The sequence below is a fragment of the Orycteropus afer genome, unplaced genomic scaffold, assembly GCF_000298275.1.
Source record: "Orycteropus afer afer isolate SDZICR_OR568_19922 unplaced genomic scaffold, OryAfe1.0 scaffold00292, whole genome shotgun sequence".
NCBI lineage: Eukaryota > Metazoa > Chordata > Mammalia > Tubulidentata > Orycteropodidae > Orycteropus > Orycteropus afer.
This window is the reverse complement of record NW_006921879.1, coordinates 459,466-476,518: the sequence shown is the minus strand read 5'-3', so window position 1 is coordinate 476,518 and position 17,053 is coordinate 459,466. Positions and strand designations below refer to the sequence as shown.

General features: G+C 39.0%; 1 protein-coding gene across 1 annotated transcript; it reads left to right on the top strand.

Annotated features, from left to right (window-relative positions):
* The first annotated feature begins 5,373 nt into the window (after positions 1 to 5,373).
* On the top strand, positions 5,374 to 12,337 carry CCNB1IP1 (cyclin B1 interacting protein 1). Its single transcript, XM_007951117.2, has 3 exons — positions 5,374 to 5,718; positions 8,506 to 8,839; positions 12,135 to 12,337. The coding sequence occupies exons 1-3, from the start codon at positions 5,422 to 5,424 to the stop codon at positions 12,335 to 12,337; spliced, it is 834 nt and encodes a 277-aa protein (XP_007949308.1). The 5' UTR covers positions 5,374 to 5,421.
* Positions 12,338 to 17,053: the final 4,716 nt, after the last annotated feature.

Here is a 17,053-nt window from a genome sequence, read left to right as displayed (position 1 = left end):
CCACTCCTCGGAAGGAAGATGGGGCAATCTACTTCCGTAGTGATACTGCCTCGGAAACCCAAGGAGGGGTCGCTATGAGTCGGGTCCGACTCCACGGCACATAACAACAACAACAGGACGGCTAAAGGAGTTCTGGTAGCATAGTGCCTAAGGCACTTGACTGTTAACTAGAAGGCTGGCAGTTCAAACCCACCAGCCACTCCTCGGAAGGAAGACAGGGCAACCTACTTTCGTAGTGATACTGCCTCGGAAACCCAAGGAGGGGTTACTCTGAGTCGGGTCCGACTCGATGGCAAATAACAACAGGATGGCTGAGATTAAAAAAAAAAAAAAAGTTGATGCGAATGTGGGGAAATTGAAACCCTTATCCATTGCTGGTGGGAATGCAAAATGGGACAGCCACGTAGAAAACAGTGTGGCCATTCCTCAAAAAACTAAATATAGAATTATCTTATGACCCAGAAATGTCACTCCTAGGTATATAACCAAAATGCTTGAAAGCAGAGACTCCAAAAATGAGACTTGTACACCATTGTTCATTGCAGTACTATTCATAGTAGCCAAAAGGTAGAAATTACCTAAATGCCATCAACAGATGAAAGGATAAACGTGATACATACTTAACAATGGAATATGGCTCAGCCAATATGAGGAAAGAATTCTTCATACATCCTGCACTAAGGATGGATCTGGAAGACATTTTACTAAGTGAAATAATCACAAAAGGACAAATATTGTATGACCTTATTTACATAAATAGACAAGAAGAGGCAAATATATAAAGAACAAAGTATATTAATGATTCCCAGGGGCAGTAGGGAGGGGGAAATGGGCATCAACAGTGATGGAAGTACTGTGTTGACTAAGGGTAGTTTGCATAGTTGATTATTGTAATTGCTGTCAATAAGTTGTACACTCTGGAAAGTTCAACTGGCAAAACTTGTGATAGATATATTTACAACAATGACAAAAATAAAGAGTAGCTGTTGAGGCTGCTTACATATAAACAAACATGGGATTTGGTTTCTCACTTTGTAGGTTTACAAAATTGATTTAATAACATGTTTAGTGCCTTTGCTCTACCTCTTAGTTTAATGTGTAATTCCTGGAGTCTTAAAAACTTACAAGCAGCCACCCAAGGCACAACAATTGGCCTCTATATTTGCCTAGAATATTGGAGGAAGGATAGTCAGGGATAGGAGGAGTGGATATGGAATGTGTGGCTAATTGCATCCATGAATATGAACAACTGCCTCCTTTGCCATGAGGCCAGAAGACTTTGATGGTACCCAGCTACCTTACTGATCATTTTGATCAAAGATTCCATAGAAGAATCCTGATTAAAAGGGGGGAAATGCTGAATGAATTTCAAATTCTCATAGACTCCAGACGTCCTGGAGCCATGAAGGTTATATGAACTGCTGAAACTTGCCCTAAGATAGTCTTTAAACCTCAAACCAAAAATACCTTCTGAAGTCTTAAAACCAAACAATAGTTTAGCTTAACTAATAAAAAATGTTTGCCTTGAGCATTATGTTCTTTGAAGAATCATCTGCCTGTGTGGGATCAAATTGATAACAGCAATCAAAATATTACATAGGAAACTTATTAAATGAATTTATGTTAATAAGGGAGGGGCAACTCAGAGAAGGAGGGTTATAAAGGTTTTACAACTCGAATGTAATCAATGTCACTAAATTGTATCATGCTTGGTAGAGTGGAGTGTCAATGAAAAAGGGGAAGGCCCTGAACGAGATGGATTGACACAGTAGCTGCAATGATGGGCTCAGGTATAGCAAGGATTGTGAGACTGGCACAGGGCTGGGCAGTGTTTCTTTTGTACACATCCTGATTGATTTCACTGGTTTTTGTCCCCGTAGACCAGATCCAGTGAAGAGTTTGTGCCATGAAAGATTGGGATACATGCCACTAAGAAGCAGTTGCATCTGTATACAATGTTCCAGCTACTAGACAGCTTTTTTTCAAACCTGGAAAAACATGTTGGGAAAGACCTTTAGGCAGCTGGGATGGAAATTGGAAACTGATAGACCACTAAGGACCCCTCATACCCTCCTCTACTTGGCTTAATTTTCAGTCTGCATTTTAATGGGCCCATATAGGTTAAGTAGAAAATAACGGCTCTGGTAGCATAGTGCCTAAGGCACTTGACTGCTAACCAGAAGGCTGGCGGTTCAAACCCACCAGCCACTCCTCGGAAGGAAGGTTGGGCAATCCTACTTCCGTAGTGATATTGCCTTGGAAACCCAAGGAGGGGTCGCTATGAGTTGGGGCGGAGTCGACGGCAAATAACAACAACAACAACATAGGAAAGCACATGACACATAAGTGATAGATAACAGCATTAGGGTAAAACATGTAAAACGAAAAGTATAAAAGTTCCAGAAGTGCGAAAAGGCATATCACCTAAAAACCGACGTGACCGACCCCCGGACCCTACCGTTCTGTAATTAATGTTCGCAATGCACACTCAGTAAAGGAAAGCGTATTTTGTAAAGTGCATTTGTTGTTTGCCATTGAGCCTCATAGCAACCCTGGGTGACAGTACAGGCAGGTACCTTGTGGGGGTCCTAGGCTGTAATGTTTAGATGAGCTGATTATCAGGTCTTGGACCCGATAGGCTTGAACCTTTGACCTTTCCGTTACCAGCTGAGCTGGTAACCATTGTCCTCCAGGACTCCTTAAAATGTATTTAGAGACTGCTCTGGTGGCGTAGTGCCTAAGGCACTTGACTGCTAACCAGAGGCTGGTGGTTCAAACCCACCAGCCCCTCCTGGAAAGGAAGGTTGGGCAATCTACTTCCGTAGTGATGTTGTTGTTGTTGTTGTTATGTGCCGTAGTGATACCGCCTGGGAAACCCAAGGAGGGGTCGCTATGCGTTGGGTCCCACTCAAGGCACACAACAAAAACAACGAAACTGGAAAGGTTTTTGTCCCAACCTGGATTAAAAACGAAAATGGAAGACTGTTTCAATATGGAGGTGACAGCTGTTCAAACAGGAATCACATACTTCCTAGGCATTTTCCTGGAAAATCTGTCGGGAATTTAAAACATTTCCCAGTACAAACATCTGCGTGTACCCTGCACTTTAGGCATAAGCCAGCCCACAATCTTTTCTCAACTCTTCCCTGCATTGTCCTCCAGAGGCTTTCTTTTAAAACTTTTTAGACCCATTGTGGCAAGGGTGTTACACTTCTGCCAGTCAAAGGCGGTCAACGGCACTCAGAAACAGTATCTGCGGGGGTCTGGAGTGGGAAACTAGGTGCAGTGGTGCTCGCCAACTCGCAGTAGCTAAAACGCTGGTGGCGGGTAGCAGCGGCAGGCCGCGGAGATCGAGCTCTAGCGCCACCGCTCTCTGGGTCCCAGGATCCCGAGCGGCAGGAGTCCTGGAGCGACTCCGCGCATGCGCCTTCCGCAGCATCTGCGTGAGAGCTGGGAAGTGTCGTCGTGGAGTTACTGAGGCAACGGTGTTTTCCCGCGCTTTTTCTTGTCGCTTCAGGTTAAGTATTTTTATTTGTATTATAATCATTAGTGGCAACATCATTATTGTTTATTCTGTTGAGAGCGGCAAGGCAGGCCAAGAATCCTGGAGTGATGGTTCTCTCGGTCCAACTTGCCCCTGGGTAATTTGGAAGCTCACTAAATTGACTTCCTTCTCCACTTTGTGGAAAATTCGGAATTAGCAGCACATATTGCTCTGCTTGAGAAGGGACTCAGCTTCAAAACTTATCCCTATGCTTATTACCCTTTTGGAGGCGAAATAAGCCACATGAGTCCGGCTGCCAGGGGCCACGTACCTATGGAGACTAGTCCAGAGAAGACTCTTGGGATAAAGATGTCAGGATGTCCCTGTCGACCTCTTTATCTGAGGCAACATTCTTGACGGAATTTTTCAATTGATAAATGTGAATATTTTTCCTTGGTGTATAGTTGCTATGTCGCTATTTTACACAGTAAATGATTTGTTTGTGGAGAAGGATATCATGCTTGGCAAAGTGGAGGCTCTGTGAAAAAGCGGTAGGCCCTCAACTGATGGATTGTCACGGTGGCTGCCACAATGGGCTGGGTTATAGCAAGGATGGTGAAGGTGGCATAGGACAGGGCGGTGTTTCATTCTGTTGTACAGAGGGTCGCTGTGAGTCAGAGCCCAATTGGCGGCACCTAACAGCAACAACATGACTTGTTTTGGTAGGTCCAGAATATTGTTGCCCTGTTTGGGTTAGTGTAATTCTAATGGGAGTGGCCATTATATCGAAACATAACTCAACAAAAGTATTTATTTATATACATGGTTTTTTTTTACAAATGCTTTAAGTAGAAGCATAGCACTTAATAGTATTCATATTAATAGGAGAATTGTGATAAAAAAGAAAAAAACAGCCGCTTTTATGCACATTTTCAGGCTACCTAATGGCCAATTACTTGGATGAATTAGGTTAGTTTTCATCTATTTCTACCAGGCTGCTACTCTTTTTTTTTTAACAAGGCAACACAAGTGAAGAATCTGAGAAATCATAGGAAACATGGAAAACCTAAAAATGTAGTTTGAAATACTTTGTACTAAATGGCTGAAATCAGTATCTAGACTTTTATATTTGCCAAGTGTGAGATGAAGTACGAAAACATTCCAGCAGACCAAGGATGGGCAATAAATTTGGATTTTTGTTTAGGTACACAGGAAGGACAAAATCACTGATTTAGTTTTTACTTGTTTGTGCAAACAACAAATTTCCTAGTTTTTTTTCACCCATGTACATATTTCTGACTTTCACTCATTCTCACTCACTCACGTGGAGTCAATTCCAACTCATAGCGACCCCTCCTTGGGTTTCTGAGGTGGGATCTCTGCAGAAGTAGATTGCCCAGTCTTCCTTCTGAGGAGTGGCTGGTGGGTTTGAACGACTAGCCTTCTGGTTAGCAGTCAAATGCCTTAGGCACTATACCACCAGAAAAACCACATCTCTTTACATTTTTCTTAACATTTTTTTTCATAGCTTTTGCAAGTTTGCACAAAAAAAGGAAAACTATTGTTGAGTGACTAAATTATTGATTATAATAAAATAACTAAAAAACTAAAAACTCACTGCCCTCCAGTCGATTCTGACTCATAGTGATGCCTCATTGGGTTTCTGAGGCAGTATCACTATGGAAGTAGATTGCCCAACCTTCCTTCGGAGGAGTGGCTGGTGGATTTGAACTGCCAGACTTTTAGTTAGCAGTCAAATGCCTTAGGTGCTACGCCACCAAATACATAATAAAATGCAGTAATTTTACTATGCATATTTCATTTTTAAAAGGTCCTAGATTTGCTTTTTTCATTTTCATTGCATTTGGACTTATTTGACCCTTTTGTTTGTTCCTATTAGGCTTCTTTTCCGCATCTGGAACTCTTACTCTTCCGTTATGTCTTTGTGTGAAGACATGCTGCTTTGTAATTATCGAAAGTGTCGCATTAAACTCTCTGGTTATGCGTGGGTCACTGCATGCTCTCACATCTTCTGTGATCAGCATGGCAGTGGTGAGTTTAGTCGTTCACCAGCTGTCTGCCCTGCCTGCAACAGTACCCTTTCTGGAAAGCTAGATATTGTCCGCACTGAACTTAGCCCATCTGAGGAATATAAAGCCATGGTGTTGGCAGGACTGCGACCAGAGATTGTCTTGGACATTAGCTCCCGAGCACTGGCCTTCTGGACGTATCAGGTTAGTGTTAGGTTAATTTCTCTGGAGAGTATGACTTGAGGCATATGTGGGAACTTCCAGTGTTTTTCCTTTACTGTCTTATTAATGCGTGGAAAACTTTCTTTTTAATAAATTCTTTTCTTTTTACAAAAATGCTGTTGTTTGTTGTTGAAAATCCAAATGGAAGAAAATGAAAAAAACACCCATAAATTAATTAATGGTATCATAGTTTGTTTCCAAGTTATAAAAAAATTGCTGATGTATGTTCTTATAGTCAAATTCACATCCTTACTTATTTGCTAAGACTAAATTCCTAAAAGTGGGTAAACACATTTTAGAAGTTTATTTTTAATTACAGCATTTTCAAATTGTCTTCCAAAAAGGCTGTGTTCCCTCATAAAGCATATGAGAGTGCTTTGTTCTCTATACCTTCTGCTCACCAATTAGATGTAGGTAATAGAATCTCATTGCTCTTTAAATTTGTCATCTGTGATGACTTGTAAGATCAATGTATTTATTTTCATTTATTTCTTCTTTTATGAATTATCTGTTTTAGTCTTCTTGTTTTAATTGCTGTATTTATTTGCCTACTGATTTATAAGAATTTTCTCTCTATAAATAATTCAAATATTGCAAGAGATTTTCTTCATTTTTCATTTTCATTAGCCTTTGTTAATTTTTTGACATACAGAAGTTAAAATGTTTCTATATTCAGATATCAATTGTCTTTATGATCTCTGCTTTTGGTACCTTCTCAGGAAGATCTTCCTATGGGGAACTTTAATTATGTCCTTGAGTATATTGTTTTATCTTGCATATGCATTTTTAATAAGGCTTTTTTATGGTTTTGTTTGTTATCCTCCAAGTAAACATTTTTATTATATTTTTCTGGACAAGCCTCTCTTATATGCTCTTATTGTTTATGCTTATTTATACTATATTGCAGTTGCCTGCATACTTGTTCACCTCAAATTAAGTGAGTTCTTTAAGGTCAGTTTTTTATTCTTGTACATCACTGGGTCCTCAGTGACCACCATAGTTATTGGTCTTTGTTGTTGTGTGCCATCAAGTTGATTCCAACTCACTGCAACCCTTTCGGGCAGAGTAGAACTTCAGCATAGGGTTTCCTAGGGTATAATCTTTATAGCAACACAGATTGCCAGATCTTTTCTTCCATGGAGTGGTTTGAACCCTTGACCTTTTGGTTAGCAGCTGAGTGTGCTTAACCATTGTGCCACCAGAATGCCTTCTTAAGTTTAAATAAATCTTTATTAACTGAATGAGTAGAAGTTGTATCTGAAAGTAGATTCCTCTTTGGGGTAACTAAAACTCACTGCCGTCGAGTCGGATCTGACTCATAGCAACCCCTCCTTGGGTTTCCAAGGCGGTATCACTACAGTAGGTTGCCCCATCTTCCTTCTGAAGAGTGGCTGGTGGGTTTGGACCGCCAGTCTTCTGGTTAGCAGACTTGGTAGAGTTGCATTAAATTGCATAGAATGGGGAAATTCAAAATAAACCCACTGCCATCGAGTTGATGCTGACTAATACTGACCCTATAGGACAGAGTAAGACTGCCCTATAGGATTTCTAAGCCTGTAAATCTTTACGGAAGCCTCATCTTTCTCCCATGGAGTGGCTGGTAGGTTTCAACTGTCTACCTTTTGATTAGCAGTCGAATGCCTTAACCACTGCACCATCAGAGCTCCTTAAATTGAAAATGGTTTAAAAAAAAAAAAAAGGAAGGTGCTTAGATTTAATTTCTGTCAGAATATTTGAAGAACAGTAAACCCAAAGGTAAGCCAACTATATTTCTGATTTTTTTTTTTATTGTTGTTGTTGTTATGTGCTGTTGAGTCAGACTCGACTCATAGCAACCCCTCCGTGGGTTTTGGAGGCAGTATCACTATGGAAGTAGATTGCCCAACCTTCCTTCTGAGGAGTAGCTGGTGGGTTTGAACCACCAGTCTTCTGTTTAGCAGTCAAGTGCCTTAGGTACTACGCTTGTTTCTGATTTTAGTAGTTGTTTATTGCTGTGTAGTAGAAGAAAGGCCTGGTAATCTACCATTAAGATTACAGTCAAGAAAACCCTATGGAGCAGTTCTAATCTGTAACACATGGAGTCACTATGGGTTGGTATGGATTCAGTGGCATTGGCTTTGGCTTGGTTTATTGCTGGGTAACAAACTTAGTGCCTTAGGAAATTTAGTAGCTTAAAACAGCACACATTTATTATCTCATAGCTTCTGTGGGTCAACACTTTAGGTAGGCATAGTTTAGCTGGGTCCTCTGCTGAGGTTGGAGCTCTGGTAGCGTAGCATAGTCAGGAAGTGACATCCTATAACCTTTGCTGTATTCTAGTCACAGGTCTTGCCCACATTCAAGGGAGAGGGTTACACAAGGTGTGAGTACCAGCAGGGTAGGGATGATTGTGCACTACCTTATACTCTGGTCTCTGTGCTATGGATTACTGAAAAACGGAATTATATTTCTTAAAAACCTTTGTAATACATGTTATTTTTTAAGGTAAGACAAGAAATCACTTCTTTTTTTTAGCTTGTATAATGGTAGTAGTTCAAGAGTATTCCTCCAGGTATTTTTCTATGCTTTTACTGACATATCATTATTTTCTATAATAATCATCTTATTGTACATCCTCAATGCTTCTTAACCTGGTTATAAATGTTAAACTAATCATATCACAGCGTAAGCATCTTTCTTTTTCTTTGTGACCGTCTAAATCTTGACAGTATATACTTTGTAATCATTACCTTAAAAGGTTTTCTTAAAAGGTTTTCTTTCTTGAGATAGGTACATCAAGAACGTCTCTATCAAGAATACAATTTCAGCAAGGCTGAGGGTCATCTGAAACAGATGGAGAAGATCTATACTCAGCAAATCCAGAGCAAAGATGTAGAATTGACCTCTATGAAAGGGGAGGTCACCTCCATGAAGAAAGTGCTAGAAGAATACAAGAAAAAGTTTAGTGACATCTCTGAGAAACTTATGGAGCGCAATCGTCAGTATCAAAAACTCCAGGGCCTCTATGATAGCCTTAGGCTACGGAACATCACTATTGCTAACCAAGAAAGCACCCTTGAACCATCCATGATTGCACAGTCTGGTGTTTTTGGCTTCCCATTAGGTAAGAAAGGACATGTGATGTCCAGTATCTATTCTTTAAGTCAGTGATTTTCACATAATGCTCTGCAGAGTTCCAAGTAGTTGGTGGAGTGGGCCTAGGATAGTTGTTGTTGTTGTTACGTGCCTTCGAGTCAGCCCTGACTCATAGTGACCCCTCCTTGGGTTTCCAAGGTGGTATCACTACAGAAGATTGCCCAGCCTTCCTTCCAAGGAGTGGCTGGTGGGTTTGAACCGCCAGCCTTCTGGTTAGCAGTCAAGTGCCTTAGGCACTATGCTACCAGAGCTCCCAGGATGGTGGTGGGCTCTGGGTTTTCCATGCATGTCTTAAACTGTATATCATTGCTTTTATCTATTGCATTTGCTTATATTTAAGTTAAATCTTTATTTTTATTTTATTTTATTATGCTTTGGGTGCAAATTTACAGAGCAGAAATTGTTTTATGTTCAACAGTTCATATACATTTGGTTTCACTCCCTGATTACCATCCCCAACCCTAACCCATTCTCCTCTTCTCCCTTCCCTGTGCTCCCCCATCCCTGTGCCCTTCTTAATTATTGTTGTTGTTGTTGTTGTGTGCCATCGAGTCTGCCCCGACTCATAGCGACCCCTCCTTGGGTTTCCTAGGCAGTATCACTACGGAAGTAGATTGCCCCATCTGCCTTCCGAGGAGTGGCTGGTGGGTTTGAACCGCCAGCCTTCTGGTTAGCAGTCAAGTGCTTGAGCCACTATGCTTCCAGAGCTCCTTTCTTAATTATGTATAAGTTAAATCTTTAATTTTAGCAGAAAGGTAAACTCTGTAAGATAAATGTTTATAAATTGCTACTTTAAATTAAAAGCTTTTTAGTTGCAGTATTAATAGTAATATTAGCTGACATATATTGATTGCTAAGTAGCAAGCATTGTTATGAATATTTTACATGTATTCAAAACTCTATGAGGTAGGCATTATTATTATTATTATCCCTTTTTTAAATGATGAGAAAATGAAGTACATAAAGGATAAGTAATTTGGTCAAGGTCACAGAGCCCAGACTATTTGCTATCTTCTTAGAAGGTCATGTTTCAGTTTCTTTTGCACAGCAATATTGACTGCACAGTTGTTAGGTTGGTCTGTTTCTCATTCATTCATTCACTCATCAAACATTTATCAAACGTTTCATGAGACAGGCTGCAAGGGACTATATATTAGTCAATGAGCATATAAAGAATCCCATATGTTTTTATTATGTTACTGATATAAATTGTTTTTGGGATACAAAAATAAGTGAACCTTCTTGTGCTGCAATTTCCTAAATACTCATTTAATTGAATATTTCTTATTAGCTAAGAAGGATTTAGTGGGGGAAGAAATGAAGATAGGAGAAAAACGAACTTGATGAAATAGGGTCCTAGAAAAGGGGTAAGGTGGTGAGGTGATGTGATGAAATAAAAATATCAGATATAAGAATTAAAAACAACAACAAATTAAAAAAATTTTTTATTGTGATTTGGGTGAAAGCTTACACAGCAAATTCATTTTCCATTCAGCAGTTCATACACATTTTGTTTCATGACTGTTCTGATTATCTAGTGCCGCCGTGACAAGAATATACCACAAATGGGATGGCCTTAAGAAACAGGAGTTTATTCTCTTACAGTTTGGAGTCTTTAAGTCCAAGTTCAAAGTGCCAGGCTCTAGAAGCTGGGGAAAGCCCCTCAACCTTGGGGTCTAGCTCTGCCTCCTGCTCCCGGCCCACTGGAGCTAGAGGCGTTTCTTCACTCAGACAGCTGCTGGTTGCTGAGGCTGACAAGTCCCAAGTTTGACAAATAAAAAGGCACAGTCCTGATTTTACCAAACCACGCAGCAGGCCACTAATTAAATCCATTGTAAGTCCCAAGGTCGACAGAGCATAGCAGGCTGCTGAACAATGACACCGCTACATGCAGGGTCCAAGCGTGCCATAGGCTAGTGACTATTCCCAAACTACTACTTACATATGGGAAGCAGACCACATACCCAAAGCAGGTACTCAGCTGCTTGTGGTAGATCCCATCATAGAGTTGATTGCCAGTCTCATCATGGGGAATAACTATCACTGGCTGCCCAGCCACTCAACCAGGCCCAGCCAAGTTGACACACAAACATAACCATCACAATGACATTGATAGAAATACCCCACAATGTAACAGCTTGGACTAATTGTTTCCATGAGTCTTAACAACAACAAATTTTTGCTTAACTTTCAGTTAATCACATATTGTGATTTGTGTTGTTGTTGTTATGTGCTGTCGAGTCAGACCCGACTCATAGCAACCCCTCCCTGAGTTACTGAGGCGGTATCACTACAGAAGTAGATTGCCCAACCTTCCTTCTGAGGAGTGGCTGGTGGGTTTGAACCTCCAGCCTTCTGGTTAGCAGTCAAGTGCCTTAGGCACTACACTCCCAGAGCTCCTATATTGTAATTTAATCTAAATGTTATTGTCAATGGATGGTCTCTCTTTCATTGTCACTGCCTACATTTATTTTTATTTCTTTTATATTCACCAGTTCTTTTTTGTTCCTTTTTTTGTGCATACCTGACTTTTTCTTATTACCAATGTTAGCTTGAAGCAGATACAGTCAACAATCTCTTTTAGTTACTTGTTCCCCTTGAAACTTGCAAAGGATGAGTTCAGAGGAAATAATTACATGCTTATCTAATCAGCTCTATTGTCTGATTTTTCTTAAACCTATGAATTGATTGTAGTTGTCATGTATTTTCTATAGTGTTTATTGCAATCTTTAAACTTTTTTTTTAAGAACATGGGACAAGGTATATATACATGATATAAAATGTTATATATAAGTGATAATTTCTATGAAATTAAATAGTTAATAAATGAATAAAATTATGGTATTTTAAATTCTAGTGCTACTAAAAACATATCTCAATATGTCAGATTACTTTTGGTGATGAGGTCTTGGCTATCACTAGAAACTACAGCACCGAAGGTGCAGTATATGCTATGGTTGGGGGTAAAGACAGATCATCATATAATCTTTTTTCTTTATACAAAACTAGGTCTAACATAGCAATGATTGTGAAGATGATGCAGGACCAGGCAGTGTTTCATTTGGTTGTACATAGTGTCACTGTGAGTCAGAACTCACTCAGTAGCACCTAACAACAACAGTTCATATTTTTTCCCACAACTCTCATAGGAGTTGAGTTCTGTTAAAAATATCCATTGAATGACTTTTTTTTTTTTTTTTTTTTGGCTCTAAAGATCTGTAAGGAAATAGATGCTTAAATTCTTTATTTTTTTTCTCCCCCAGGGAACAACTCCAAGTTTCCTTTGGACAGTACACCAGTTCGAAATCGGGGTGGTGGAGATGGAGATTTTCAATTCAGACCATTTTTTATGGGTTCTCCCACAGCACCTGAACCCAGCAACAGCTTTTTTAGTTTTGCCTCCCCAAGTCATGAATTAGAGAAACAGCAAGTTTCTAGTAGAGCTTTCAAAGTAAAAAGAGTTTAGCTCACTTTACAGAATGTTTCTGTGTTTATGCTCAGTGATTTCATTTAGCAAATCTTTATTGTAGGCCGAAGTTGCCAACATCCCCACGCTATTAAGTGTTTGAAAATATGTTCACATTTTCAGCTTATAATAAACTCATTGATAATGAGGAGTGGTTTGAGAGTCTTGTTTCTTTCGTCTATTTTTTTGAAAATTAATTAAAATTTTTGCAGTGTTTCCTCCCCTCTTCTCCCACCCCTGGTAACCAACAAAGTATTTTTTTTATTATTTAAAGCATGAGCATTGTTTTGTCATCTCAATTTCTTTGTGAACTGTTGAGTTTTCATAAGTTGTTATGACATAGGTTGACTCACTGAGTGTTTCATAGATCATTTTCTGACTGGGCTGTTTCTGAATGAGCTGTATATCTTTGCATATGTTTACAAGTACCTGTGTTATATGTCACTATGGGTTGTGGTATTTATGTGTGTACACACACATGTACATATACTCTTGTGTAAGTGTGTTTATTTATATTTATATTTTGCTGTATTTGCCCATATATATTTATGTGAAAATTTTGGTCTTCAGAAAAGGGAATAAGTCTGTGTCTTATTATTTATTTGTGTATTTTTAGTTTCATTTATTTCTATATGTTTATGTATTTCTCCTTGTGTTAACTTGTTTGGAAGTATACTGATATGAATGAGAGTACAGTTTGATGCATATATGTCCAGTCTCTATTTAAAAATAATTCAGAATGATAAAGTTATTATTTGCAAAGTTGATTTGTTGCCATTTATTTTAAAATAAAATTATTTCTTTACTTTTTTGTCAGCTGTAACCTTAAGTTTACTTATTTAGTAGTAAACATCTATAGCAGAAAAATTACTACTATGTGTTTGAGAGATTTTATTAATTAAAATAATTTCTAAAGATTTGTTTCTTGTTTTCCTTTACTAAATAGTGAATATTTCTGATGACTATTACAGATAACTTATTAAAAATGTAGAGCCAAGGAAGAAATATGAAGGGTACTTCCAGTTACTTTTCTGTCCCACTAGATGCAAGGTTTGAAAGTATGCTGGTTGGAAGAGGGTCCAAGATGCTAGATTAAGCAAATATAATATCCAGATCATCTGCAAGAAAAAACTGAGAAATCTGGTGAAATGGATACAGATAACAATCCTGGAACCCAGACTGTCAAAGGAAAGGATTTTTTTAAAAAAATGGTAGCTCAAATACAGATTAGAAGAAGAGTCTCAGTGAAAACTGTGAACAGGATGTATGAAGAACAGTGAATTGCCAACTGGCCTGGCACAACATGGCTATTTTGAATTATTGTAAGCAGATAACAGGCTCTGCCTGCCCAGGACTGTAGCAATATCTGCATTGGTGATCAGCGGCCAGGAGATGTGATCTCTCAGTGACCAGAGATGCGGTCCCTCTCACCCCTACCCACCAGCCAGCTAGTCAAACACCCCCTAATGCCAGTGCTATGCTGCCTTTTTCTTTTGTTTTCCTTTTTTGTTAGTTCTTCCCCCTATTTTTCATTTCCTCTTTCTCTCTCTTTTTTTTTTTTTTTGATCCTGTGGCGCAGACACCCCACCTCCCACCATTTCTGAGGTCAGCAGCATTCCTGCTGCAGCCAGTACTGTTTTCTTTCTTCTTGGTTATTCCCTTTTCCTCCTCTTCCCTTCTTTTTTTGATTCTGCAGAGTGGATGCCCTGACCCCTACCACCTCTGTGTTCAGTAGCACCTGCCCCTTCCCTTTCATGTTTGGTGGGATGTGCTTCTACTGACTGAGTGCCATGTTCCTGCCACAGCCGTGTTTGGTGGCTAGCAGTTACCTCAGTATTGTGCTGCTTTTTTTCTTTTGCCTTTTTTCTTTCTTAGTTCTTCCTTCTTACCCACTTTTTCTTTTTTTTCTCCCTTCCCATCATTCATTTTTTATTTCTGTTCCTAGCAGTCAGAAGCCAGAGACCCTACCCAGCCATACTTGCCATACTTGTCACCCCATCCACTGTGAGTTTACCACAATCCTTTCTAGCACCACTGGGTCAATGACAGATGGCAGCCAATACCCACCCGGTGATCAGAGACTAGTGATCAGAGACTTATGCCACAAATAAATACAGCAACAATACCACAGTGTCTTGTAGACTACAATTGTTGTTAGGTACCATCAAATTGTCTCTGACTCATAGCAACCCTATGAACAGCAGAATGAAACACTGCCAGGTCCTGTGCCAGCTCCGTGATCCCTGTTATACCTGAGCCCATCATTGTAGCAACTGTGTCAATCCATCTTGTTGGGGCCTTTCCCTTTTTCATTGACCCTCCTCTTTACCAAGCTTAGGATGCAGAACAACTTGAAATTACACCAAAAAAAACAGGACAGGATGGCTCAAGCAAGTGTCCAAAATACAGGAGCAAAAAATCTGAAGACAGAAATGGTATTGGAACCACCTGATAAGGAATTCAAAACAATTATACTTAGGTCCCTACAACAGATTAAGAAAGAGATTAAAATTTTAACCAAAGACAAAATAAAGGGAAAAACAGACAAAACTCTAGCAGAATTTAGGGAAATAATACCAGAACAAATTGGAAAAGTAAATGGAAAATTAGAAATCATACAAAAATAGCAATTAGAAATCCAGAAATTTAGTGCTAAAATTTCAGGAATAGATGATGCAGTGGAAGTGTAAAGGAATAGAATTGAATCAGTGGGAGACAGAGGTACAATCAGAAAAAAGAATTAATAAAAATGAAGAAAGCCTAATAATTATATGGGACAATTATTAAGAGGAATAACTTAATATGTGATTGGAAATCCAGAGCAGGAAGGGTGGGGGGGGAAATCACTGAGAAAATTGTTGGAGATTTGTTGGAAGAAAACTTCCCTAATATCATGAAAGATGAGGAGATATGCATTCAAGAACCTTAATGCACCATAAATAGGATAGACCCCAAAAGAAAATCATAAAGACATCATAATCAAACTTTCCAAAACAAACGGCAAAGAATCCTAGAAGCAGCTCAGGAAAGACAAAATGTTATCTAAAAAGCAGAACCACTAAGACTAAGCTGTGATCTGCAGCAGAAACACCATACAGGCAAGAAGGCAATGGGATGATATATATAAAACCTCTAAATAAAGTTGCGAACCAAGAACTATATAAAAAAACCAAAAAACCAAACCTATTGCCATTAAGTTGATTCAACCCATAGCAACTCCTGTTGGGTTTCCAAGGTGGTAAATCTTTCCGGAAGTAGATTGCCCAGTCTTTCTTCCTTGGAATGACTGGTGGGTTTGAACCATCAACCTTCTGGTTGGCAGTCAGAAGCCTTGGGCACTGTGCCACCAGAGTTCCTTAAAACTGTCCGTCAAAGATGATGGCAAAATTAGGACATTTCCAGATAAACATAAAGGAGTTTGTAAAAACCAGACCAACATTACAAGAAATGCTTAAGGGAGTCCTTTGGACAGAGAGCCAACAATAGCAAACAATCAGAGATTAAAAATATGACAGCATCATCTGGAAATCAACCCAGCTATAGAAGTACCAAAAATAACATAAACCTACAAGACTGAAAATAAGGAACCAGAGACATCAAATTGTAAATGATGACAACTACAAAGCAAAAGAGGGAAAAAATGGTGTCATTATAGCACTTCCAAATGGAGAGGAAGTTAGGAGGCTATCAAGATAGAATAGACTCTTTTAAACTTGGAAAGATAAGAATAAATTTCAGGGTAACCTCAAAGAAAATTAATAAACCTTCTCACCAAAATAAAAAAGTCATAGAGTCAGTAAACACCAAAACAACAGCAATGAAGGAAATGATAAGGAAAGCTGTACACAAAATGAGCACAGCATGAAAAAATATATGCAACAAAGAAACACCACCACACACACACACACACACACACACATTCACACAAAACCAGCAAAATGACAGTAGTAACTTCATACCTGTTGATAATTACAGTGAATGTAAATGGATTAAGTGCATCAGTCAAGAGACAGAGAATAGCAGAACAGATAAACAAAAAAACTGTGATCCATCAATATGCTGTCTACAAGAGACATGCCTTAGATGTGAAGACAAAGTTAAAATCAAAGTTTGGAAAATGAGGAAGAAATGGCAATCAAGAAACAGCAGGAGCAGCAATATTAGTTTCTGATAATATAGACTTTCAAAAACCAGCAAAAGAGACAAACCAAAACCAAGCTCACTACCATCGAGTTGATTCTGACTCATAGCAACTCCCTTTGGGTTTCCAAGGTGGTAAATTCTTACAGAAGTAGATTTCCTGGTCTTCCTTCCACCGAGTAGCTGGTGGGTTTGAACTGCCAACCTTCTGGTTAGCAGTCAAATGCCTTAGGCACTATGCCACCAAAACTCATTAAAAGAGACAAGGAAGAACAATATATAATGATTAAAGGGTAAGTCCAACACGAGGACCTAACCATAATATCTATGCACCCAATGAAATAGCCCCAAGATACATAAACAGAATTGAAAAGAGAAATAGAAAACTCCACAATAATTCTAGGAGACTTTAATATACCTCTTTTGATGAAGGACAGAACAATTAGAAAGAAACTCAATAAATATAGGAAGACCTAGATGGCATAATCAATTGGACCTCATAGATGTGTATAGAACACTCTACCAAACAACAGCACAATATATATTATTTTCCAGTTCACATGGAACATTCTCTAG

Bases quoted from the DNA above. Each gene is read 5' to 3' on its own strand.
- CCNB1IP1 (XM_007951117.2), top strand. From the start codon at position 5,422: ATGTCTTTGTGTGAAGACATGCTGCTTTGTAATTATCGAAAGTGTCGC. The intron at 5,719-8,505 runs GTTAGTGTTAGG...TTCTTGAGATAG, and splicing joins TGGCCTTCTGGACGTATCAG to GTACATCAAGAACGTCTCTA. The intron at 8,840-12,134 runs GTAAGAAAGGAC...TTTCTCCCCCAG, and splicing joins TGTTTTTGGCTTCCCATTAG to GGAACAACTCCAAGTTTCCT.